This window comes from Mercenaria mercenaria, chromosome 5, assembly GCF_021730395.1.
Source record: "Mercenaria mercenaria strain notata chromosome 5, MADL_Memer_1, whole genome shotgun sequence".
Classification (NCBI taxonomy): Eukaryota; Metazoa; Mollusca; class Bivalvia; order Venerida; family Veneridae; genus Mercenaria; species Mercenaria mercenaria.
Window position 1 is genome coordinate 81,969,465 of NC_069365.1, and position 27,118 is coordinate 81,996,582.

At 35.1% G+C, this 27,118-nt stretch overlaps 2 protein-coding genes across 4 annotated transcripts in view; both read right to left on the reverse strand.

Moving 5' to 3' along the window:
• Positions 1-2,942, reverse strand: part of LOC123557773 (epidermal growth factor receptor-like) — a 122,130-nt gene extending 119,188 nt beyond the window's left edge. Inside the window, exon 1 of one of the 2 annotated variants that reach the window (XM_053544130.1) lies at positions 2,818-2,942. The gene's annotated coding sequence lies outside the window, so the exon portion shown is untranslated. Of the gene's footprint in view, positions 1-386; positions 478-2,817 lie in introns of those variants that run through there. The other variant, XM_053544131.1, reaches the window with a different exon arrangement.
• Positions 2,943-11,919: 8,977 nt separating this feature from the next.
• Positions 11,920-27,118, reverse strand: part of LOC123558573 (ATP-binding cassette sub-family E member 1-like) — a 145,148-nt gene continuing 129,949 nt past the window's right edge. For both annotated transcript variants that reach the window (XM_053544135.1, XM_053544134.1), the window contains 9 exons: positions 26,993-27,089; positions 23,407-23,618; positions 22,691-22,840; positions 21,961-22,092; positions 19,940-20,109; positions 16,296-16,438; positions 15,824-15,946; positions 15,393-15,504; positions 11,920-14,219 (listed from right to left, as the gene is read on the reverse strand). In XM_053544135.1, coding sequence (XP_053400110.1) covers positions 14,172-14,219; positions 15,393-15,504; positions 15,824-15,946; positions 16,296-16,438; positions 19,940-20,109; positions 21,961-22,092; positions 22,691-22,840; positions 23,407-23,618; positions 26,993-27,089 — 1,187 coding nt within the window. In that variant the 3' untranslated portion in view covers positions 11,920-14,171. The remainder of the gene's footprint in view (positions 14,220-15,392; positions 15,505-15,823; positions 15,947-16,295; positions 16,439-19,939; positions 20,110-21,960; positions 22,093-22,690; positions 22,841-23,406; positions 23,619-26,992; positions 27,090-27,118) is intronic.

Here is a 27,118-nt window from a genome sequence, read left to right on the forward strand (position 1 = left end):
AAAACTGACTTTAAAGACCAATCTAGGAATGAAGATCTGTCATTGGTAAATCTCAAAAGTAGGGTCAGAAACAACCACTCAGAAGCTTGAACTTCGTGACTGATCTCCAAACGAAATTGTTTCATCTGGCTCGAGACTGGTCTCCAAACTAATTTCTTTCACCCGGTTCGAGACTGGTCTTCAAAACTAATTTGTTTCACCTGGTTCGAGACTGGTCTCCAAACTAAATTGTTTCATCTGGTTCGAGACTGGTCTCCAAACTAAAGTGTTTCACCTGGTTCGAGACTGATCTCAAATATAAATTGTTTCACCTGGTCCGAGATTGGTCTCCAAACTAAATTGTTTTACCTAGGACTGGAATTGGTAATGTATGACTTATAGCTTACCTTCTTTCCCTTCAACCTGCAGACAACATATTGTAATAATGGCGCCAATCAGAGACCAGCTTAGACACATTTGACCAATCATATTCAAATAACTACCTGAAAAGAGATGGCAAAAATGATACTGTAAATTTCAGTGTGTGCATGTGTATGGGTACATGTAATGATGTAAACCCTTCAGGTATAATAAACAAATCAAAAATTTGAAGAAACAAATCTTTCTTCAAAACAAAATGGATTTGTTTTGAACATCCCTGAAAGTGAAGCCTCATCAAAAAATCAAAACTGAGATTTTTTGTGAGCCTGCACATTGAGAAACTAATCAAATGGTCTTATCCCATCATTATATGAAAGGAAATAATGTTACAAAATAAAGCTGAAACTACAAAAAAAAACATTTTCAAAGTAGGAAGTTTGATTACAAGGAACATTAATGTATCCCTGTCAGACATTTGGCCGATATCTATTCTTCATGTTGATAGATATTTCAATTACAAAACACTAAGTTAACAATGCAACAGATTTAACAAAATTTTATAATTTTAATAATATTTACAGTTGTAAAACTGTGCAAGAGGGAAAACATATCTATAAATATCTTTAAAACCTTACAGAGGTAAAGAGTTAAGTCTTGTTGAACAGAAACTTGGCTGTAGCTCAATACATGACAATAAGTATCAGCTTTTCCATACAGTGACTCAAATGTATAACTATATACAGAGACTAAAGAAAATATAACACTGCAAAGAAATACTCCAGTAAATCGTTTGTTAGATTTCATACAAAAAGAATATACCGGACACACTAACTTTAAATTGAAGAAATATAGCCTGACTATCAATTTGTATGTGTAATATAGGTATATCACCATCAAATCTGATATTTTTTCTTAACATAGGTGAGGCATTTATCGTGCATGCTTTTGTCACAACTTTATATATTAGATCCCTATAAAATCGCTCTCCATAATATTTACGTCCTACATATTAAAGAAAATGTAGTTCTTATGTTGACACTGAATAGAATTTCTACCCGATATTTATACTGCTATTAAAAGCATAAAACATAAACGTCAGTCCGGTTAATAATAACATGTATTTATTCATTAAATATTGTGTATTTAAAAATAAAGATGAATCCCCATTTTTCTCATGAAACTGCGGGTGCGTCAAGGGGAAACTTGTCCTCTTCTTTTTTCCCTGTTTTTTTTTTTAATGACATGGGTCATAGTGATAAGACATGGGGAGATATTCCTTTCAAGATCATACGGTAAATATGCAGTCTAATTTATCTAATTCACCAATACTCTTGTCTAGAAGACACAAAGGTGAGTGCAGTTAATTGTAAGTTCTATATTTTAGCGTGACGGATCTAAATATCTTACTGCAATATGTTTCAAAGTAATCAAAAATCTTTGAATTAGCAACTTTAACTTTTTAAGGCAATCAGCAAGCCAGTCAGCCAGTCAGCCAGCCAGTCAGTCATCTATTTATATTAATTTAATTAATTTCCGAAATATTCATATGTAATGAGTTAATCATTTACTCAAACAATTCAATCAATATGTCGTATAATACTTAATAAACACTCCGTCATTTCATTCATATTTTCATAAGAATATAAGAGCATATAGTTTACAGTGATTAGTTGAACATTAAAAGACTGCTCCGTTCTTCGTACTCAATTCATATCTTTTTAACAGTCGCTTTTTAGACTTCTGTGATTCGTATGATTTGAAAAAAAAGGCATTCTGAGGACTGCGTAGCAGATACAGGTCTGCCCACCTTAGGGATAATTTGGGACCCCGATACATAATGTTAAGGGGGATGTGTGGGTGTCCGACCAGAGCGGTTGGTTCACAGTGCCTCACAAGGGCCCTGTGCCCAGTTTGAAGTTATCCCATGTGTTAATCTCATCCAATACACGTTGAATAGAATTTGTATAATAACTACTTGTTATTCAATTACTTCCGTTATCTGGGTCAAAACTTGAAAAAATCATAAACATCACGCCTGACAATCCGATAAATAGTTAGAGTCTTATGTATCATTTTTTTACAAATTTAATTTCAAGTAAATGTGAGATATTAAGTTTACTAGAATTTACGTTGAATGTAATTTACCTGCATATGAAATATACTTAAAACCAGTTTACTTCAAAATTACTTGCAGTAAATTCGAATTATATTTTACATATAAAATCTAAGAAAATTTAGCCTAGTAAATTCCACATTTCATGCAGTGTGTACAGTAGCAACTTTAAACGAACTGCTTGCCCGTTTGTTTGTTTTTTTTTAATTAACTTTACAAAAAAACATTTCTTTTGTTACATAGGGTAACAATTACTTTTTATAGTAAATAAAAGTAACAGAAGAACAAACCAGCAACTATTAACAATAACACAATTTCCTTCATAAAAGTAACAATTCAAATACCTTAAAATGTCAAATAAACGTAAAATCCAGTCAAAGGTGGAAAATTATTCCAAATCCTGTCCTGGTCAAATTTTAATCAAATCAGTATAATTTTCAAAAATTTTCACAACTGTTCATAACTGAATTTAGTATCCACAATCTAATGTAAATCATTTAAATGTTAAATATCCCAAGCAGTAATATTTTGATATTAAGAAATACAGGAAAGTTCTATGAATCTAAGTTCTGCCCTATCCTAAAACGGTTCTCGATTAAATGTATCATGGACGGTTCCAAACCTTTCATGTAAGGAACATTCTGGAAAACCCAAGAACAATCTAGGCTTTAAACATAATCATTAAACCTTTTCTATCAGCAATGCGGTAGATCATTCTGGAACACCATAGAATATATTTACATGATGTCTCAAAACAAGGTCAGTTAACAATGACACATTCAACCTAAAGGGGGAATACCTTCCTGCCTGAAGGTAAAGAAAGTTCTGTGTAATAAAGCTTTCATTTAATTTTACTACATAATACAAATGAGACAAACATATTGCATGAAAAAGAAATTGAATACTTCGCTATATCATATTTACAATTATAATACATATGCTTAATTACATTTTATCAAGTGCAAAGAACTTGGTTCAACTCCTGGATAGGGCATCTGGTATAACGTTATCTTTTTCCTTGATATGCTGGATATCCATGTTAACAATTGCAGTAAAAAAACTCCACCTCAACAAAATCTGACTTTTATTTTTCATTTTATTTGTGAAAGTGAGAGGATTATGGTCACTGAAGACAGTAATAGGGTTCATGGCCGCACTTGAATATACTTCAAAGCATTGTATTGCCAACATAAGAGCTAGACACACCTTTTCAATAGAAGAGTAATTTCTCTGATGTTAATTGAACTTCTCTGGAAAATAACAGACTGGATTATTAATTCCAGAGTTATCTTCTTGTAGCAATACCCCACCAGCACCAATATCACTAGCATCTACTGCTAACTTAAATCTTGTTTTTTTTTCAAACTCCCGTGGCGAAAGAACTGGATCACATTTGAGTATGGCCTTTAATTTTTCAAACGATTTTTTACATTTGTCATTCCTGATAAATTTGGATATTTTAGTAAGTAAATTGGTGAAGGGTTCAGCAATTTAAGAAATATGTTGACAAAATCTTCCATGATATCCAGCCATACCGAGAAAACGCATATTTAAGCTGTCTTTTATTGGTTGGAACTGGAAAATCAGAGATTGATTCAAACTTAGCATCATTGGAATTTACTTGACCCTGTCTCACAACATGACCTAAGAAGCTAACACAAACTTTACAAAATTCACTCTTTGAATTGATTGTCAACTTTGCTTCACTGACTGTTTTGAAGAAATCCTTGTCATCTACTCTAGGTATTAGAAATGAATCTTTGTTTTTTTGTGACGCTGTTAACTTTCCTGGGATCTGCACACAACCGACAAGATTTGTAAGGTTTTGGAACAAGACTACATGGAGAACTCCAGTTACTGTTACTTGGTTCAATGAAATCATTATCCAACAAATATTTAATTTCTTCTTTTAAATATTTCTGATTTGTAGGGTTCATTCTGTATGGATGTTGTTTGATTGGAGTAGAATCTGTAAGTTCAATGTCATGAAATATTTTATCAGTTCTAGTAGGTACGTCTGGAAACAAATGTTCATATTCATGGATAGGTTGTTTCAGCTGTTTCTTGTTGAGGTTCGAAATGAGAATGATTTTCTTCCATGTGTTGTAGAATGTTTGAATTTTGAAGATTTATTTGACCATGGACAGTGCTGTTATCATATTCAATATCACATTCAGTTGAATTTTCAATTTCCTCACTAACAGGTAAACTTACACTAACAAGATGTGGGGTAGTGCTGTTCATAAATGTATCCTTTTAACATATTTATATTACATAGCTGTTTTTCTTTGCGGCTCCAGGAATGTTAATAATCTAATTTAGGTAACTTGACTTCTTTTCAACAGTATACGGACCATGATACATAGCTTGCAATGGTTTACCAGGGATAGATAACCTGCCAAACCTCTATCATCTGGTTTAAAAAGATTTTCTTCAGCGCATTGCTCATATCTTGATTTCATTTTCTTTTGAGGAAAATAGAAAATTTGAAAATGTCAATTCAAAAGCTTTTGTCAACAGAGACATACTGTAGAAAATTTAAAGAACTGTTATCTTCTGGAAAAAATTCTAATTAAGTAATTTTAAAGATTCACAGACATATCACCAAACAATAACTCAAATGGACTGAAGCCAAGTGATTCTTGTACCTTAACTCTTATCGCAAATAGCAATAAATGTATCTCTTCATCCCAGTCCTTCTCTGTATCAAATCAATATGTTCTTATCAATTTTTCAATTTTTGATGAAATCATTCCAAGGCACCTTGACTTTCTGGACGATAGGCTGAAGATTTGTATTGTTTCATATCTGTGTTATCAAGTAGATGTTGAAATATTTTAGACATAAAATTAGAACTTTGGGCAGACTGCACCGATTTTTGGGAGACCAACAAATGTGAACAAATTTAGTCAAAGCCTTAACAATTTATTTGACTTAAATGTTTCTTAAAGTAATAGCTTCAGGCAATCTTGTTGAAGCACACATAATTGTAAAAAAAATACTGGTTTCCTGGTTTGGTTTTAAGCAACGGACCGGCACAGTCAACTAAGATACTATTGAAAAGTTCATTTATTTATTTATTTGGGTTTTACGGCGCCCCAATACAGTATAAGTTATAAATATGGCGCCAAACAGAAAAGTTCATATTGGCTGAAAATGTGCCTTCGGTATTTTCTCATTAGGTTTGCCTACCATTTGACATGTGTGACTAGACCTACAAAATTGGGACACATCAGATAACTTGTCCAGGTTTCTTGCTATATCTGGAAGTAGTGTTTTTTCAGGAGGTCTGTTACATTGATTTTTGTTATTTTTGGGAACTTCCTGCATTAGAATTATTACCAGATGAGAACCTAAAACTATTTTGTGAACAAGAGGGTTTCTTGTTGAAATAATTTGTTTGTTGAAGGAAATTTTATGAGTTAAAGTATAATCATCAGCCAATCTAGCACCCTCTAAATTTTCAACCTGGTTTCCATCCAAGAAAGTCTTGACCTCGGTGTCAATACACATTTTTCAGTTAATATTAGCTGCCTCAGTTTATCATAACTAGTAACTATCTGCTTTTGATGTACACTACCTGCTGTTTAACTCGGGCAAATTCAACAAAGGTCTGGTCAGAATCCTTTCTACAATTTCGAAATATTTGCCTGTAAGCCTCAGGAACAAACTCATTTAACCTTTCAAGATTAAGTCTTTTGGGCATTGTTCTACAGACACCTGTGAATAAATTTCACGGGCTTTGTCAATTAAACACTTTAAAAGAAGATTCCAATTTTCCTTAGGCCATATAAGATTTTCTGTTATTTTTTTCAAAATGCATGAAATATTTATCAACTCCTTTTTCTTGAAAAGCTGGAACTAATCTAACGTGTTTGGTGCCATCAAGGTGAGAAGAACTTGGAGAAGATTCTGTTCTTCTACTTGTCATTTCTTTCCTTTTCATTTCTAATTCAAACTCCATTCTCTCTCTGTGTGTCTCTCTCTCTGTGTGTGAGTCTCTCTCTCTCACTCCCTCTCTCCTCTCTTATGGATAATTTTATTACTTTTTCTTCTATAATTCAAAGTAATTGTTTTAACAAAAATAAAGGCAGATCTACTGAAAATCATGTAGTTTAAAGACTTGATAGATTGATAGTTATTTAAGTCGAAACTGTATATTTTCATCCTGTTTCTTTCCCAAATAGTATTATTTTACATTCTCAAATTAAATCAAATACCCAGTTAGCTCAAAAGAGGAGACAATATATCACTCGATGTAGATATCTCATAGAGTGTTTATGTACATTAATATACAGCTTCCATATCTGTTATGTTACTTCTGATTTATACTGGATATGGCACGTTAAACATCAACAAGAGGCCATTCCATGAATTTATAAATGTTCTAAATTGTATGTTTTGTCTCTACAAAATAGAACACAGATTGGTTAAGATGCCATTTTTTTTCTAACATTATGCATCTGCAAATAAAAGTTCAATATAGAAATGATGAAAATATTAATATAACTAAAAAAAGTTTAAACATTGTCAGCACATGATATAATACGCATGATATCGAAGCCTGCCCGCTTATCTCAGTAGGGAGAGCCTTGGTCTATGGATCGCGGAGTCATGGGTTCGATCCCCGGGCGGGGCGTATGTTCTCCGTGACGATTTGATAAAATACATTGTGTCTGCAATATTTCGTCCTCCACCTCTGATTCATGTGCGGATGCGCAGGCTGATCTGGGATCACACTGGTCGCAAAGCCTCGAAGATTCCCAAAGGCCCATTTTCTCATGATACGGCTCAAATAATTTTATGACGTCATTGACGTCGACGACGACGACGCTAACTTGTGATGGTGCTTATGGCAGTCATTTAACGAAGTTGCGATGACAACCAACTGATTAAACATTTGCAGTTACTGTATAAAACTCAACATGATACATATGTGCTTCTCATGTCAACCCCCATATTGGACAAACACATTCGTAACACATTTTACCTGTTACGAATGCGATCGCATACGTACGAAATCTGTTACAAATGCGATCTGTTACGAATGTGGTCCTACAGAGCTTTACTAGTATATGACAAGAAATATGTTTAAAAAAGATGGTCGGCGAATTGTATTATTATAAGTTTGAAACAAATCCATCAAGTAATTACAGAGATAAGGAGAAAAAAGAGAAAGTGTAAAAAAATTTAAACAAGGAGGGGACGCAGGACGCTGATGACGGCTCTCCATATACTTCGTATAGTCGAGCTAAAAATGTAACAATACGGTCTTACGGCGAAGTGTCATCACATATAATCGAAGGGAAGTAACAGTTGTAATTCGTTTTTCTTTTATACGACAAGAGTTACGTACAAATGCTTCCGATACGTTTCATGACCTTAGGTGAAATACATCGTAAGGAGTGGGCAACTTTATTTTGTTCAATAGCCAGAGCCAAGAAACTTAAATTCTCATACTAAACATAGAAACTTTTAAACCAGTGATTAAGTTGTCGAAGATATTTATTATTTATATATCTTTTTAGTGAATATCATATTTTCTCCTATGGCGTACATGTAGGCATAGGTAAAATATTTGAGCCGCACCATGAGAAAACCAACATAGTGCATCCGCGCAGTCTGATCAGGATCTATGCTGTTCGCTTTTAAAGCCTATTGCAATTTAGAGAAACCATTAGCAAATGCACTATGTTGGTTTTGTCACGGTGCGTCTCATTTGACCAGATGTTTAAGAATGAAAGATATTTTGGTAATGCATGTTAAACAAAGGCTTTTTTGTTTTATTCCAACACTTCTCAGTTGTTCAAACAACATATCTAGGGTTAAGTAAAATATCCAATATATACGAGATTACAGTCCTCAACTGAAATAAGCTGTTGTTGCTATGCAACAAAAATTAAAATAGCCGGCATATTGTCCATACTGACTTTTTCAAGCAGTCCAGCCTGATAAAATAACCGGAAATGGAAATTTAGAGAGTACGCTTCGTATTTCACTACAAAATGTTTTATGTAATTCTAAGTAATAGCAAAATCAGCGTTTTTTTTTTAAAGAAGGATGGACAGACTGACGGACTAACGCTTTTGGCAAATGGTCAACATGAATTGAGGTGCATGTTCTCTACATCTCATGCATATACTAGGTTTCATAAAAAAATATTTTGAGGCAGACGGCTTAAGGAACGGACACACAATTAAAACAACAAGAGGGCCACGATGGCCCTATATCGCTCACCTGTCAAAAAATCATAATCAAGATCAATCAAAAGAATCATGAGAAAATATAGTTGAAATTTTCTTAAAGGTACAGATATGTCAAAATACACATAAAAATTGGAGGTACCATCCATGTTGTACCACAGAAAAGTGGTCTTGGTTTTTTTCCCTACGGCCAATAATAAAACAATTACTAAATAACCTATTTATAGTAACATAAAAGGGAAGTTATTAAAAACATTATTGTAAGTGAACAAAAGAAGGAGCTGCCAAATAACAAGAGCTGTCCGTAAGACAGCCAAACTCGACTATTCGAAATATTGTCCCAGAAGCAGGAAAATATTACCCAAAATGGTTAAAATTTAATATCAAAAGAGTTTTAAGTTCAAAGGGGACATAATTTGGCCAAAATGAAGGTCAGAGTTATGGGACTTGCTGCTATCAACTAGTTTTATAACCCTGAAGACACATGTGAAGTTTCAATTCAATATCTGCATTAGTTTTGGAGATAGTAACTTGCATGTAAAACTTGAACCAGAATTTTCTAAGTCCAAAAGTGGGCATACTTTGCTCAAAATACATGTAAGAGTTATGGGACTTGACCCAGTGAGGTTAGTAATTGATCTAGAAAAAGAAAAAATAAGTTTCAAATCTATATGCCTTTTAGTATTAGCTGTATGTTCTTGCACGCAAAACTTTAACCAGAATTTTCTAAGTCCAAAAGGGGGCATAATTTGCTCAAAATACATGTCAGAGTTAAGGGACTTGACCCAGTGAAGTTGGTAATTGACCTAGAAAAAGAAAAAATAAGTTTCAAAGCTATATGCCTTTAAATGATAGCTGTATGTACTTGCATGCAAAAACTTAACCAAGGTGTGACGCCGACGCCGACACCGACGCCAGGGTGAGTAGAATAGCTAGACTATTCTTCGAATAGTCGAGCTAAAAACAAGAGCACTGCAATGCAATGCAAATGCAGAGCAATATACACACAAAACAAAGTCATATGACCTTTGACCCCTAAGTGTGACCTTGACCTTGAGGTGAGCCATCCAAAACATGCGCTCTGCATATCGTTTCGATAAGATGAACATTTGTGTCAGGTTTCTTTGAAATCCTTCAAGGGGTTCAAGAGTTACAGAGCGGAAGGGAAATTGCTAACTAACAGACAGACAGACAGACGGACACTGAGGCGATAACATAATACGTCCCTTAGGGCGTATAAAAAGGAATCGAGATCTTATGGTGATACAAGCTGAGTGCAAGTTTGGTTAAAATCAAATTATAAATGAAGCTGCTATTGTGCAGACAAGGTCAAAATAGCTAATTTTGGCCCTTTCAGGGGCCATAACTCTGAAACCCATTATGGGATCTGGCCAGTTCAAGAAAGGAACCGAGATCTTATGGTGACACAAGTTTTTGTGCAAGTTTGATTAAATTCAAGTCATAAATGAAGCTGCTATTGTGCAGACAAGGTCAAAATAGCTAATTTTGGCCCTTTCAGGGGCCATAACTCTGGAACCCATAATGGGATCTGGCCAGTTCAAGAAAGGAACCAAAAGCTTATGGTGATACAAGTTGTGTGCAAGTTTGGTTAAAATAAAATCATAAATGAAACCACTATCGTGCAGACAAGAAATTGTGGACGGACGACGGACGGCGCACAAAAGCTCACCCTGTCACTACGTGACAGGTGAGCTTATAAAACGATGTACATATTCTCCATATTTCTGGATATCTATGAACCAATGTTTCATAAAAAATCTCGTACTTTTGATCACTGAAAGATGGGCAGACGGACGAGAAAATAGAATAAAAGTCGTCTGCATCATGCTTCAGATAAAAATCCATTTGGACTGATTTTTGAAAGTAACTGAGCCACACCATGAGAAAACCAACATAGTGCGTTTGCGACCAGCCTGTGCATCTGCATTTGGACTGAAAATGCGACTAAAATTTTAACTCCTTCAGGACAAGTAACACGTTTTCAGTCTTGGAAAATGGGTAAGAGTTCAGTTCTGACAAGAGGCCGCAATGGGCCTGTTCAATCACCTTAAAATGATCGTGACCTTTAGACCCTTTTGATTAAAGTTAAATGAACATCCCTCAACCTTCAGCCCGCTGGCGGCATGTGATTTTGCCTCTGCGACAAAGATCGTTATGGCTGATCATGGTCTACAATGTTCGCTATTCAGTCGGCAATTTTTCAGTAAACCCCCCTTTGAATAGTTAGTACTGCCCAACTTGAACGATGGGTCAGTCGATTTTGCAGGGTAAAGGTCAAGCAGCCTAATAAAGGACCAAGCACAACCATTTGAACAAATGTAAGAAAGGTCCATACAGACCCAAGTTTGGTGATTACCAACCAAGCAGATCACGAGAAGACGTTTAATAAAGGTGTTTCTATTGTTAACTTTGGAACTACTCATCCAAGACTTTACACACCAAGTTTGACGATGATCCTTCCAGTGGTTCACAAGAAGTGATTTAAATGTTTTTACACGTTTATATAGCCAAGGCAATTAAATTCAATTAGGCGTAACCATCTCCAGTAAATTGAAAGGAACTTACTAGGATACTACAGAACAAGTTAGATGATGCCGGATGGTCATTTAAGTGGTCCACGAAAAGATGTAATTTAGAAGTTTTTTTTACCTATCTTTATCACTCAAATGCAACCATTCGATTAATTTTGATAGATGACCTTACGTTATGGATACGCCGATGCTAGACATAAATTCGGCGATGATCCAGAAGAAAATTCAAGACCCAAGGATCATTTCTGTGAAGTTTAGTGTAAATCTGTCCAGTGGTTTTGAAGTTTTTTGAAATTTACAATATAGCCATCGAGGGAAAATAAGCCCCACTCCCTAGCGGCCATGTTTTTTTTTATCGAAATAGATCAGTTTGAGCAATTTTGGTTGAGCGTCACCTAGAGATCAATCCTACAAAATATTTTTGAAATCCGGCCAACAGTTTCCGAGATTTTTTAAAGATTTTTCTTTCGGTGGCCATGGCAACCACAGTTCTGAATGGATTTTAATTTTTTGCAATTTTGAAAGGAGGCCACCCAAGGATCATTCCTGTTAAGTTTGATGTAAATCTGCCCAGTAGTTTTGAAGATCTTTTTAGAAATTGTTGATGGACGACGCACAACGGACATCAAGCGGTCACAAAAGCTCACCTTCAGCCTTTGGCTCAGGAGAGCTCAAAAGTAAACAGAACAGCTTCTGTCTTTGAAGGAATTTATTTCATAATAACTTCATTTTTACAAAAAATATAACCATCTTGACAAGTGTTTTTTCTACTATCAACAAGACTATATGTTAACAAAAAGCACTTTGTATTGGTAGCAATAATAAATATTTTAAACTTTGTACAAGAAAATCATGTCTAAAAATCAAAGCAGGCTTCCAGATAACTTGATGACCTATGACCTGCCTGGCCGTTTTCCAGTTTGGCATATTTCAGTATTTTGTAAATGGAAAGCTCAAAGCTGTATTTGAATCATACAATTTCCTTCTCAAAATCATACAAACACATCCACTGGAAGCAGACTTGAGTCAAATCTTTGAATGTTTTATCAGATCTAACTATGGTCCATTTTGATGAAAACAACATTATAATTTTTCTTATTAATCTAGATGTGTTACAGTTTTCGTCAATTCCTGCAAGTATTAATGCCTAACTCTAGACATTATGATATATGCATACTCTCATCTAATTACTTGGCTTTTTAAAAATATGTTGAAGCGTCAGCGACTTGTTGACACTTACTCCTACAGAATATGTAAAAAATTAAAGCGCATGTACTTGCTATTTCTTCATTTTTGTTTTCTGTTTATTCACGCCTTAAAACAATTTAGCTGAAATATCACAATATTTCTGTCTGCATACATCAATACAGGACTTAATATTAACACAGACCAAGCTAAAGTGTTTGGAATTCGAGTTTGGAGACCAGCTTCAACCAATCAAATGCTACGATTTATAGACTCATCATTTAATTATAGCTGTACTATTTCTACTCCTCAAAGAATACAGCTTTTCTTTGTTCAATGTATTTCACCAATTCTTTCCACATTTGTTTTCCCCAAACACTTTATTCCACTGAAAGACTTGTTGAACAATGCGGTTGTCCCATACAGCAGTTTTTAAAAGACTAAAACCACTTCTTAACCGACTTCTCTGTCCCAAATCATGATAAAATCCTTGTTTCACAGTTCCCGGACTACTGGTCAGTCATGTTTAGTTTCACAGTTTACAATATAGGTACATCTAATTCCAATTTCCCACTTTCAAACTGTGGTATATTCTCAAGAACCCTTTATTTCTTACAAGGAAGGGCATGTTCACGGAGATTGCTAACCATGATTTAAAATCTATTCACAGCTGCAACTAACCTCCTACTATTGTATAAATGAAGTTACTAAGAAATTAACATAAAAGTGAAGTGAAGATAAAAGAAAACACCTATCAATTAAACAATTAAGATTTTGAAGCCATTTATATAACTATAATCATATTATTCTATAATTGTTCAGTTCCAAACAAACTGAATTTAATCTTTTAGTTTTGAATTAAGGTGTTAATTTTATAAAGTTTGATTATTTCTCAATAAAAGTAGAATTCCCTTCCACAAAAAGAACAGAATTGACAGCAAAGATAAAAGTCCCTTCAACAAAAACAAGAGAAAGAACAAAAAACATGTTTTATGTACAAAGATAAAGCATTTATCCAATAATCAAATTATTCAACTTGCTGGTTCTTTGGTCCAAAACATAACCTTTCATATCAAAGATCAACCCGTCAAATAAAAAAAAACTATAAGAAATCATTTTTGCGGTCTGGGAGGACAAAATATTGCTTTAACACAAGGAATGCTTAATTTGACTTTCACTTCCTTAACCAAAAAAAAATTCTTGTTTAATAATTGGATGCAAAAAAGACAAAACAATGATGGGGCCAAAATAGTTGTCATAGTAACAGGAGGGTAGCAATTGTGAAAAACTGAAACTAGCTGTACCAAGTATTCCTGTTACTGTGAAACTACACATGACTAACCACCCTATCAGCCTGCAATAGATACCCCTGCATATACACTGTACTTCCTCATCTATGTATCTCCTCAAGGTCAAAGGTTGTTGCCATGGATTCAAGATCTTGAATTCATCTCCATACAGAACAATTCTGTCTAAGATTTTCCCATACAAATTAAAGTGCTTTGCAAAACCTTGGTTTCCACATTTTGTGTAAGCAATGTCATTTAATAGTAATGAACATTCTCTCACTTGTTCAACATTTAATTGTGGTGGACAAGTTAAATAGCAGTAAAGTCTTCTTGAACAGTTGGACAGTTGAAAAGTAGTTGACCTTGTAGAAATCTGACCTTGACCCCAGGTATTCGAAGTAACAGCTCCTTTCCCATATTGCAGGCTGGGCCCAACAGCGAGTGGTTGTGAAGGCGCCACTAGGACGCCTTAATCTTCGAGGAAGAAATAGTTCCCTCCCTTTTTCTGCTCAGTATCCTGAAATTAAAATAATCCTCAAGTAAGTCCAGCTTTAAAACCAACTTTGAAACTTGAAGCTCAAATTAATGCTATCTTTATCTTGCAAATATCCGTGTAACAGAAGAAACAGGGTGGCCAATCCATGTGAATTTTGGATACATACGAAATGTTCCCATTCAGGTAACATTTTGGATATATATTTTCCTTGTTACTTGACAGATTTTCATACGATAAAGAGCCTCGAAGACAGAATACATTCCATTGCATGAATCCTCTGCAATCAGTTCTCAGTACTTTTCTCAAACACTTCGCCCGACTGCAAAAGTGTGTATGTTATCTACACAGTTAGTCCAAGAAAAGCAGTTAGACAGTCTTTAAGAAAAGTACTGAGAACAGGCAGACGCTTTGTGCAATAGAAAGCATCTTTTTTTGCTGTCTTCAATGCACTTTTTTTTATTAATACAAGTCAAGTAATAAGGAAAATATAAGCAAAATTGGAGAGAGAGATTTAATTACATATACAACAGAATCCTGTAAACCAGGCAAAATAATCGCATCCAGGAACAATAACCGAATGTTGAGAAAAACATCGCTTACTGTATCACTAGGTACAAATGACATCATTTTACCCAGTGTTGTCGCAATAAAAAATTAGTTAACACAGATGTTTTAAATGATTAAGTGCTTCAAACAATCAAGTAATAATTATTGTGATAAGGTATATAATAAACAATTCATTTGACTTTCGCAACACCCCTTAGGTAGTTATTAGCACTTGCAAGCCTATACTGGCACTCTGGTTATGCCCTTGTGCAGTTGTAAGTTTAGCACTGCTAACAACCACTTCAGACCCACCAATGCTGTTAAATAAGTGTATGATATTGCGAGACAAGTAAAGAACAAGAGCTGTCACTAATGGTGACAAATGCCCCTGCAGCGCCTTGCCCTGGTGACCATAAAGTCAGTAGGGGTTGTGTACTCAATAAGTACTATCAGCATGTGAAGTTTGAAGGTTCTGGGTGCAGTGGTTCACGAGTAAAGTGCCTTCATGCAAAAAGTTAACGTTGTGACGAACGAACAAACTAACGGACGGACAGTTGAAAACTAATATGCCTCCCTTTGGGGGCATGACAAAATACCTAAACATACATGTAGCAGAGAGGAAACAGATTTAAAAATGTTACACAATACCTTGACAGAGTTGAGCTTGTTGATACGGGGACGGAAGTTGTTTGGATCACGTCTGAATGTGATCTCCAACAACTCTAGGAACTTATTCATACCATGTAGCAGTGACTGTGGCCTGAAATGTTAACAATATATTTGAGGCTATTTTTTTTATCAGAAATGTACGATCAATAATGAGTAAGTGATTATGCATTAGCAAGGGTGTTTAAACAGACTTGGAAGCTTTAAGGATCTTTTCATAACCTTACTAGCAGAATTTGACCACAGTTTCATATTACACTAATATAATGCAGTCTCAAAGTCATTTTTGCCATTCTAGTGTCAACTATGATGAAAATAGCAACCTATTTTTTTAACAAAATGACATCACACTGCTCTCGACCAAGCAAAAAGCCAGTTCAAACACAATTCAGAAAAGAAAAAGAAAAGCTTACGAGTTTGCAACGGTGTTGATACCAGGAGATCCCTCAAACACAACTACACGATCTGCCAGGTATGTCGCCATGATGAAATCGTGCTCGACAACAAATGCTGTCTTCTTGGCATGCAAGATGAATCTGCAATACAAAATAATTGAGGTAAGAATGGATTGGATATTGCTCTTACACAATGAATGAATATTTATACAAGACTGATGAAAAACAGGCTATTTCAAAAATTTGTTCAGTATAAATCTGCTTTTCACTTTAACTGAAATGCAAAAATGTTCGGGATTATAAAGATATAATACTTTCGCCTTTGGTGAATTTCTTTGCTCCTGCATTTTGACAGTAAAGTTCTTTTGAATACTCTTCTCAAGTCGAGCCAACACTGATCTTTTACATTTATTTGTTCCAGTTCTATTCAAGCCTATTAATTTACTAATGAAAAGGTTTCTTATAGAAAAATTTCAAACTAAAGATGTACCTTTTGATGACCTTGGCTGCATGAAGACGTTGCTCAGAGTCGAGATACGCGGAGGGCTCATCTATAAGATACACATCTGCTGGTTTACCAAGACACAATGTCAAAGCTACACGCTGCAATTCTCCGCCAGACAGATTTTGAACCTATAATGTGATAAAATATGAATGAACAAGAGCTGTCTCCATAGGATGACACATGCCCCCGATGGCACTTTGAATGAATAGTTACGGCCGATGTTAGAGTTTAGGACCTTTGACCTACGGACCTGGGTCTTGCGCGCGACACGTCGTCTTACTGTGGTACACATTCATGCCCAATAATTTTAAAATCCATGCATGAATGACAAAGATATGGACCGGACATGCCCATCAATGCACTATCATGAAATATGACCTTTAACGTCTAAGTGTGACCTTGACCTTTGAGCTACGGACCTGGGTCTTGCGTGCGACACGTCGTCTTACTGTGGTACACATTCATGCCAAGTTATTTGAAAATCCATCCATGGATGACAAAGATATGGACCGGACACGAATGCACTATCATGAAAAATGACCTTTAACGTACAAGTGTGACCTTGACCTTTGAGCTACGGACCTGGGTCTTGCGCGCGACAAGTCGGCTTACTGTGGTACACATTCATGCCAAGTTATTTGAAAATCCATCCATGGATGACAAAGATATGGACCGGACACGAATGCACTATATGAAAAATGACCTTTAACGTCCAAGTGTGACCTTGACCTTTAAGCTACGGACCTACACTTTGACCTACACCCCAGAATCAATATTCAAAATAACTGCAAGTACCCTACTGATATGAAATTTTCAATAAATTACATCTCAATATATTACACATATATGCAGAATTTTTACTACTTTCTAAAATTTGTGCATTGAAGCACTCAACATGTGGACATTCTTCATTTTAAAGCCTCAGAACACTAAATCCACAGAGATGTTCAGAATGTGAACAGCATGTTGTGTCTCATCACAGGCTTCTTGTTCTCAGTTTCAAATCACACACAGGCACAAGTTAGACCATATGGCACCTTTTCCAGGAAGACACCAGATGCTCCACTGGGTATTGTTTGAGACATGGGCAGGCACCTGGGTAGAACGACTTTCTGTAAAACCAGCTTGACTGCATCTTCAAATAAAGAATTCTAAACCAAAGCGAGGAATCAAACCCACATTGATAAGAAGTTAGTAATTCAAAGTCAGGGACTTTAAGTTAACCATTCGACTATCAAGCAGGGACTTTAAGGTAACCATTTGACTATCAAGACCTAAATTTAATCCTTTATTATAATGGTTATTTCAACACATCATTCCCTTCAGTTTCATTCCATAAAACAGCCTCAGTTTAGGGATCAATCCACATGAACACTTCAGAATGTAAACAGCAGATTTTTACACTTTTCCTCATAGGCTTTCTTCCAGGATTCCTTGAAAATTTAACTGAAGTAGCAACATGTAACATCAACAATATGTCTCCACACAGTACTTGTATGAAACAAAGTCTCAGATATGAAAATTCCACACAGGGATTTAGAATGTGAACAGCAATAAAATTTATCTTCACAGACTTTGAATCAACACAAAGTAACAGATCAATTGCGTCACTAGAACAAACCAAATCCAATGTCAACAGGAGAAAAAAGCCTCGGTTTTGGGATCAATCCACACAAATGATTCAGAATATGTTGACAGCAGAATTTAAAACAGAATTTTCAAAGGCCTTCTAATGTTGTGTAACAGTTCCAGTTCTATTCCAAACATTACAACACTAAAATAGTATAAGAAATGTTTCTTCCATAAAATTTAATGGCACTAATCAAATTAATGCATATTCACCAACTTTTAACCCGCAAAATAAGCAGGGGCGGCAAATTCAATTGTCCGTATTGCCCAGGTTGTCCCAAAGCTTGTACAGACAAATGAAATTTGACCAGGTTTTACTATATAACTATCATACGGACAAGTAAAAATTAGCAAATGACAAAAACGGACAAACAAATAAAAATCAGATTTCGCCGCCGCTGATGAGCATCTTTTTCTTACATTTATTTAAACCAAAAAAGCCTCAGTTTAGGGATCAATCCACATAAAATGTTTCAGAATGTAAACAGCAGATTTTTACACTTTTCCTCATAGGCTCACTTCCGTTTAACAAACACACTTATTACAATTTTCTTTAAAATATGTAAAATTTCCAGATTCAGTCTGCAAAGTCCCTACAGACCTAATCTTCTTCAAAGTCTCTGATAGGAAAATTCCACATGGAAGTTAAGAATGTGAACAGCAAATGAGTTTATCTTCATTGACTTTGAAGACATGATTGTTTTCAATATGCATGTTTGTTATAAATAATGATATTACAGTACCAAAGCAGAGCCTCAGTTACAAGTTCAATCCACATTTTTTTTTTCAGAATGTAAACAGCAGATTCAAGTATATTTCCTCATAGGCTCTTGTGGATTTTTCTACATGGTCCTTCACAATTTTTAAACCATTCTTAAACAACTTTTTTTTCATGCTTCCTTTAACAGATCTTCGGATGAGAAACACATGTCACTTCCACAAAGTACTAGCCTTAACTCGAAGTTTAGTAAAACTTATTTCGACAAAATACTTGAATTAAAGTCTCAGATATGAAACATCCACATAGTAATTAAGAATGTGAACAGCATAGAGTTTCTCATCATTGACTAACATTCAGTTCATCAATCAATTCATATTTAACTTGAGCTATCACTGAAGCTATTCAATACCATCAGATGCCGCTTCAATCCAGAGAAAGTAAAATGATGTGATCATGACCTTGGACATTCAATAAGACCATGGACTTAACAACCTGGGTTGTTCACTCTGCATGCTGTCTTGAAGAGCCAGTTTAATGAAAATCCTTCCAGTGGTTAAGAAAAAGTAGAACAGACAGAAATTTAAGCTATCTTAATTTTGACCTCCACAATCTTGGACCTAGTAACCTGGGTTGTGCTCTCTACACTGTTCTGATGAGGTAAATAGTTAATGCATGTTTTATGAATATATTTCCAGTGGTTTAGAGAGTTTCAAGCTAAAACAAATTAAAAATGGACAGACGGACATGCAAGACTCCAGTTTAGCTGCTGTGTATATTATACATGGGGGTGTAGTAAACACATTTTTATAGCATTTTCATACATTTGTTCCTATATCCTAGTGTTTTTCTGGGTTTACCTTTATGCAAACAGACTCAGATTATTAATCTGAAATGTCTGCTGTGTCAAAAAACAATAGACATAAACTATTACTAAAGAATGACTAGTGGAAGGCTGACTTTATCAGCCTCAGTATTTAGTGAAGACTTGCTTGGCATTTTTTTTTGCTTTTTCATATCACACTGATATAATTTTACATATAATTTTTCATATTGCACTTTTCAGTTATGACTAAGGATATTTGGGCTTTACTTCAGACAAAAGAACACACGAAGGGAAGATCTCAAACCTTCTGCAAGCTAACTGTATGGCTTCCTCACCTAATGAATTCCTCATATTACGTTTGGACTTCTAACCCAAAAAAGCTGAAGGATAAATAATTTGAAGTCAGTAATCATTTTCACATGACTACATAGCCCTTAACAAACCCCTGCAAGTTACCTCTTGGTCCATAATGTTCTCTATGAGTAGAGGTTTCATAACGTCTGCTACAAACTGTGGATGTATGTAGGCATCTCTGATCCTGTCATGCAACAGCTGACGTACAGTCCCCTGTGACTTTGGGCTGATCTTCTGTGGCTTGTAACTCACATTCAATATTGGACACTCACCTGTCAAAATTAGTTAAATTTAAAACAAATGCATACTATCATGTAGATATTTTGTCAAACCAGAGTGGAAATACGGAATTTCCATCTTCATTTATATAGTTACAATCAGTTCATACTGCAACAATTTGTTGTTAAAGGCGTATGCTAGATAAAATTTTCACGAGGCAGAAATCTCATGACGCACCAATTACGACACCGTTTCCGGTAAAGTTTATTTTCAACGCTTGGACAAAACTAGTCGAAATGATAGGATATACTTTTCAGGACGGCATGATAACTTGTAACTATCACTGTTCCGTTACGTCGATGCTTATTCTGAGTATTTCTGTAAGGAAATCTGCAATGAAAACGTACGCAAGATAAAATGTTCACGAGACAGAAATCGCACGGCTCACCGTTTCCGGTAAAGTTGCATGGTTCTGGATATTCGGACAATCGCTGTGTTTATTTCTAATGCTTGATCAAAACAGAACCAAATAGGATTAAGTTTCGGGACAGCGTAATAACGTTTGACTGTCACAGTCCAGTCACGTCCGAGCTTATTGTGCGTATTTATGTAAGGACACCTCCGATGAAGTTTGTTGGGAACGTTTTCTGGTACATGTACATATGAATGTATTTGTAAAGATAACAGGCCTGATAATGAATTTTTGTTGATATTAAAGCATACAATTGTCTCGCTGATATTTTTGAACGTATGTTTTGTGTTTTTGTTTCTGTCATTTTAGTGTCATCGGCTGAAACCAGTGTCGAGGTAGATATCTCCTCGCACTTTTTCACATTTTTCCAAAGATTTTAGTCTCTTATTTAAAACTGTGTGTTACATTTGACCCATTTTACGTTTCTTTATGAATAGTTTTTGTAATCGATTGGAGTATGACCAGTATTTATGACTACTTTGGATTTATAATGGTTTTTATTTTTTGGCATGAAGATCACAAACCAGTATCATAAACGGGCAATAATTCAAAATGAAAATGTGAAAAATCTAATTCAGTGACCACCCTTTTTCTTTTTATATTTCAAAAGTAAACATTATATTCTGCTATTCTTGCAAGTTTAATCAAATTCCTTTATGTAGATTTGGAAATATTAACTGCTGAAAGGAAATATACAATATTTCATAATTATGATGCTTTTTTGACTTAGAAAACAACAACACACAAGTGTCATGCAACTATTTCTTGAATTTCATTAAAATTTCTTTTTGTTTTGAAGGGAAATAATCATGTCTTATGAGATTTGACTATCAGTTATACTTCATGAATCATTTATTTGATTCCTTGAGCTTATATGTTATGGCAGACACGCTCTAGATTTCAGGATACACTTGTACCATGGTCATGCATTATAATCTGAAATAAAATGAAAACGAAGTCGGTGACCCCGATTTTTTTTTATTTTTAAGTTACTTATAGAATGAACTAACAATATATGAAATATGAACAAATTCTGTTATTGGGAAAAAAAAATTGAAATTCTAGCATACGCCTTTATTTACGGATTTATATTTGGCAATCAGTAAACTTAAAACACATTGCAAATTTTTTAGAAATACCATAAACTAAAGTTTCATAAACTCAAGTTGATGCAGAAGAATATATCTTTTTGAACACATTGTATTCCATCATGAAGAAAATGTAAAACAGAATTCGAAACTTTAAAAACTAATTTAGTACTCTCCTGATCAGTTTACTAATGTTGCCAAGCAGAGAAAAACATTACAAATTTCATCACACTATCTGAATAAATATTTCACAACCTTGAATACAAACAATAGACATTACAGATCAACAATGCAGTTTATATTTACTTCTATACTTGGTATAAAGTCCTTTACTAGTAACTTACCACCACTGTCTGGTGTCAGTTTTCCTGCCAACATTCTTATAAATGTTGTTTTTCCCGTTCCATTCTCCCCCAACATCACAACTATTTCCGAATCTGTAAACTGGCCTGGTTCTACCGTCAAGCTAAATGTTCCTACAATATATATCACACTTGTAAAGAACACTAAACTTGGGTATTTTGCTGCAAATCTTGTGCCACACAGTCATGACGAAACCCTCTGTCGGACGAGTCCAACAAAAAAGGCTAGGTCCAACCTAATCGGGGTGTCGGACCATTTGTTTGATAAGGTACAGTTTAACAGAGCAGGTTAGTTTTTACAACCCAATTTTCTTACGCACCTGTTCATTTTTTATTACTTCTGGCAAAACAATCTCTTTATGACATTTTCAGTCAGCTGAGTTTCCACTCGGTCAGACAAGTTACCCTGGGTTGCCTGACCTAATGTCAGACAAATTTCGAAACTCTTACGCCATGACTGGTCACAATGGTACCAAGTGCACAACATTTGTTATAGACATCAGAAAGCGTATTTGAGGAATAAAAAACAAGTTTTCAGAATGGAAGATCACACTGTTACCAATTGTGTAGTACTGAATTACTTTCTTGTTTATTGAAAGGAGTTTACATCTGTAATTATATATAATAATCTGTCAAAACTACACAAGGTATATCAAATATATATATTCATTAGCCAACCTCAATAAAATACCTAGAATAGCATATAATATACCTAGATTTTTCACCATTTTCGGGTACTCATATCGGCACATCCTTTTAATCTCCTCCTCCATAGCTGTCTCTGCAACCTTGAAGGTGAGAGACACCTCCCTGAATCGTAGATTCTCAGTTGGCACAAAACCATCCAAAAATATATTGATCCCTGAAAATCAAGAACAAAATTATCCATTTTTCCCAAAATTAAGTTTTCTTTCCACTTCAATGGTTAATGGATATTTACTTGTCTTATCAACACTGTTTTTCATTATTTCACTTCCATATTGTCTTAGTATTTTATAATTACTCTATCTTAAAAAATATTTGTTTCAACACTGTTCAATGCTTTTTTCAAACCATTATTCAGGAAAATTCTATTTTTAGTAATTATATTCAGCTCCAAGGAAACGAAAACCTTGAAGCAGCACTATAATAGGACAGATAAATATCATTTTATTTTGTAGGCACAAAATTTTGCATTTTTTTACTACAACGTTGTATTTGTGTGGATTTCAACATCTGAACATAAAATGAATAGAAACTTCATTTAGTCTATTAGGATTAAATTTCATGGATTTATTTCAACCATGAAAACACCAATGAATATTAATGATTTCGCAGCAATAGCAAAAGAGGTTAAATATGTAAAATACTGGTACTGCTACTTTTAACTGCAGTCAGTAAACTATTTAAGTACAGAGAAAACATGTAAAAATGAACAAATTTACTTACCTTCTCTAACCCCAAAGGGCATAGTGACTACCCCATATGCTCCAGGCACGCCATACAAACAACATATAAAATCAGAGAGGTAGTCGAGCACAGATAGATCATGTTCTACCACAATAATGTATTTCTCAGCAGCCACAAGATTCCGGATAGCAATAGCAGCTTTAAGACGCTGCTTCACATCTAAGTAACTTGATGGTTCATCAAACATGAATCTGAAAGTGAAATGCAACAAATGTGAACCTAATGTTTTGCTTCTGCATATAATAGTAATTTACTTCAAAAGCAGCATTATTTCAACAGATAGCATTTTTTCCCAAATTTTAGTGCTGAAATTAACAAAAGTAAAAAGAAATTTTTTAGAATTTTTTATCCAAGACCGTGTACATATGAACAATTAAATATTTGAAACACAAGACAGTGTGCAAACTTAAGCAGGGCTTCCACTGGTCCTCAGAAAATTGTAGCCATTTTTTGTTTTAAGGAAACTGCCAAACTGAAGCTGAATATTGCTAAAATTTGGCCACATTTTAATAAAATTCTTGTAGCCACTTTCAAAAATCTGTAGCCACTTTTTTTTTAATTTGTAGCATTTGGCTACATTGGCGAATGGCAGAGGAGGGCCTGCTCAAGTCATTTATAAACCAATTTATATTTATATTTAAGTTTTATTATACAAGAGGACCATGATGGTCCTGAATCGCTCACCTCTTCCCACATGACCCAGTTTTGAGTATGACGTCATTATTTGACATAGTGACCTAGTTTTTGACCTCATGTGACCCAGTTTTGAACTTGACCTAGATATTATCAAGATAAAAATTCTGACCAATTTTCATGAAGATCCATTGAAAAATATGGTCTCTACAAAGGTCACAAGGTTTTTCTATTATTTGACCTATTGACCTAGTTTTCGAAGGTAGGTGACCCTGTTTTAAACTTTACCTAGAAATCATCAAGGTGAACATTCTCACTAATTTTCATGAAGATCTCATGAAAAATATGGCCTCTAGAGAGGTCACAAGGTTTTTCTATTTTTATACCTACTGGCCTAGTTTTTGACCGCACGTGACCCAGTTTCGAAACTGATCTAGATATCATCAAGGTGAACATTCAGATCAATTTTCATGAAGATCCATTGAAAAATATGACCTCTAGAGTGGTCAAAAGATTTAAATAATTTTAGACCTACTGACCAAGTTTTTGACTGCAGTTGACTCAGTTTCAAACTTGACCTAGATATCATCAAGATGAACATTCAGACCAACTTTCATACAGATCCCATGAAAAGTATGGCCTCTAGAGAGGTCACAAGGTTTTTTTATTATTTGACCTACTGACCTAGTTTTTTAAGGCATGTGACCCAGTTTCAAAATTGACCTAGATATCATCAAGGTGAACATTCTGACCAATTTTAATGGAAATCCATTCACAAGTATGGCCTCTAGAGAGGTCACAAGGTTTTTCTATTTTTAGACCTGCTGACCTAGTTTTTGTCCGCACGTGACCCTATTTCGAACTTGACCTAGATATCAACAAGATGGACATTCAGACCAATTTTCATACAGATCCCATGAAAAATATGGCCTTTAGAGAGGTCACAAGGTTTTTCTATTATTTGACCTACTGACCTAGTTTTTGATGGCACGTGATCCACTTTCGAACTTGACCTAGATATCATCAAGATGAACATTCAGACCAACTTTCATACAGATCCCATCAAAAATATGGCCTCTAGAGAGGTCACAAGGTTTTTCTATTATTTGACCTACTGACCTAGTTTTTGAAGGCACGTGACCCAGTTTCGAACTTGACCTAGATATCATCAAGGTGAACATTCTGACCAATTTTTATGAAGATCTCATGAAATATATGGCCTCTAGAGAGGTCACAAGGTTTTTCTATTTTTAGACCTACTGACCTAGTTTTTGACCGCACGTGACCCAGTTTCGAACTTGACCTAGATAACATCAACATGAACATTCAGACCAACTTTCATACAGATCCCACGAAAAATATGGCCTTTAGAGAGGTCACAAGGTTTTTCTATTATTTGACCTACTGACCTAGTTTTTGTCGGCACGTGACCCAGTTTCGAACTTGACCTAGATATCATCAAGGTGAACGTTCTGACCAATTGTCATCAAGATCTTGTGAAATATATGGCCTCTAGAGAGGTCACAAGGTTTTTCTATTTTTAGACCTACTGACCTAGTTTTTGATGGCAAGTGACCCAGTTTCAACCTTGACCTAGATATCATCAAGGTGAACATTCTGACCAATTTTCATGAAGATCTTGTGAAATATATGGCCTCTAGAGAGGTCACAAGGTTTTTCTATTTTTAGACCTACTGACCTAGTTTTTGAAGGCACGTGACCCAGTTTCGAACTTGACCTAGATATCATCAAGATGAACATTCTGACCAACTTTCATAAAGATCCCATGAAAAATGTGACCTCTAGAGTGGTCACAAGCAAAAGTTTACGGACGGACGCACGCACGCACGGACGACGGACACCGCGCGATCACAAAAGCTCACCTTGTCACTTTGTGACAGGTGAGCTAAAAATACCACTTCTTAAATGCTATTAATTTTGATGTCCAAATTCTTGGCATATTCTCAAATTAACTCAATGAATTCTTACATGAGTTTTAAGACATACAAAACCAAGGCTTAACAAACCCACTTGTCTGCTAGTATCGGCTCAGGGCGAGTGGAAATTGTTGTAGTTCTCGTCTAACAGAAGGAGTGTGATTTTTATATAAAATGTAAAATAAATCCAGCTAAAACGGATCAGTACAGAAACAGGAAAGCTAAAAGATCTAATGTTTGCAACTCTAAAATTTTTCCCTCGCACCGTTACGGTACGGCGTAATAGTCTCTCGAGGAGCCATCAGTATTTTTTTGTTTTTTTTTTTAAACGAAGTTTGGCTTTTTGAAGGGGAAAATATAACGCAATAAACCCCAAAAAGGGGAAAATTGGCACCTGATGTAAAGTAAACACAGATAGTATGACATAGTTATCAGTCAATAACAGCTCTATTAAAGTTGTACATTTGGAGGAAGATGGGTGTAATTGGGAGTTGAAAAATTATAAACGCCGACTCGTAAAATTATTCACTATGCATAGTACTGAACATTTTTTTTAAATTCCAAGGGGAAAATATAGCTATTTTTGGCTATGGGAAACAGCCTGTATTCGACTGTAAAAACTAGCAAAAAAATCACTGCGTATGAACTGTCCTTACTATTAAAACTTCAAAATAGACGCTATTTGTAAAATTCAAAGTTCAGGACACGTACAATTATAGGAGAAGTGAAAATTCTAGGTAGCTTTACAATTACATCTTCACAATAAACAAATTCCTCGCTTTGGCACTGAACTTTCCCCTGCTTGAAAGGTTACTTTGTGTTGTACTGCGCTGAGCTGACAGAAATAGACCCTGCACGTTTTTTACATAGCAATACTTGCTGAAAGTGGAAAACGGTTCTTTATATTGTAACACAGTTACACTAATGTATTCATTCAGTTTTCCCTCTTACTACAAAGCTAATCAGAAACTTTGACCGACACATTTGCAACTTACATATCAGCTTTCTGTATGCAGACCATTGCACATGCAAACCTCTGTAGCTCTCCACCAGATAAATTCTCTACGTTTCGTTCTCGTACATGCATCAAATCTAAAGAAGTACGCACAATATTATACACA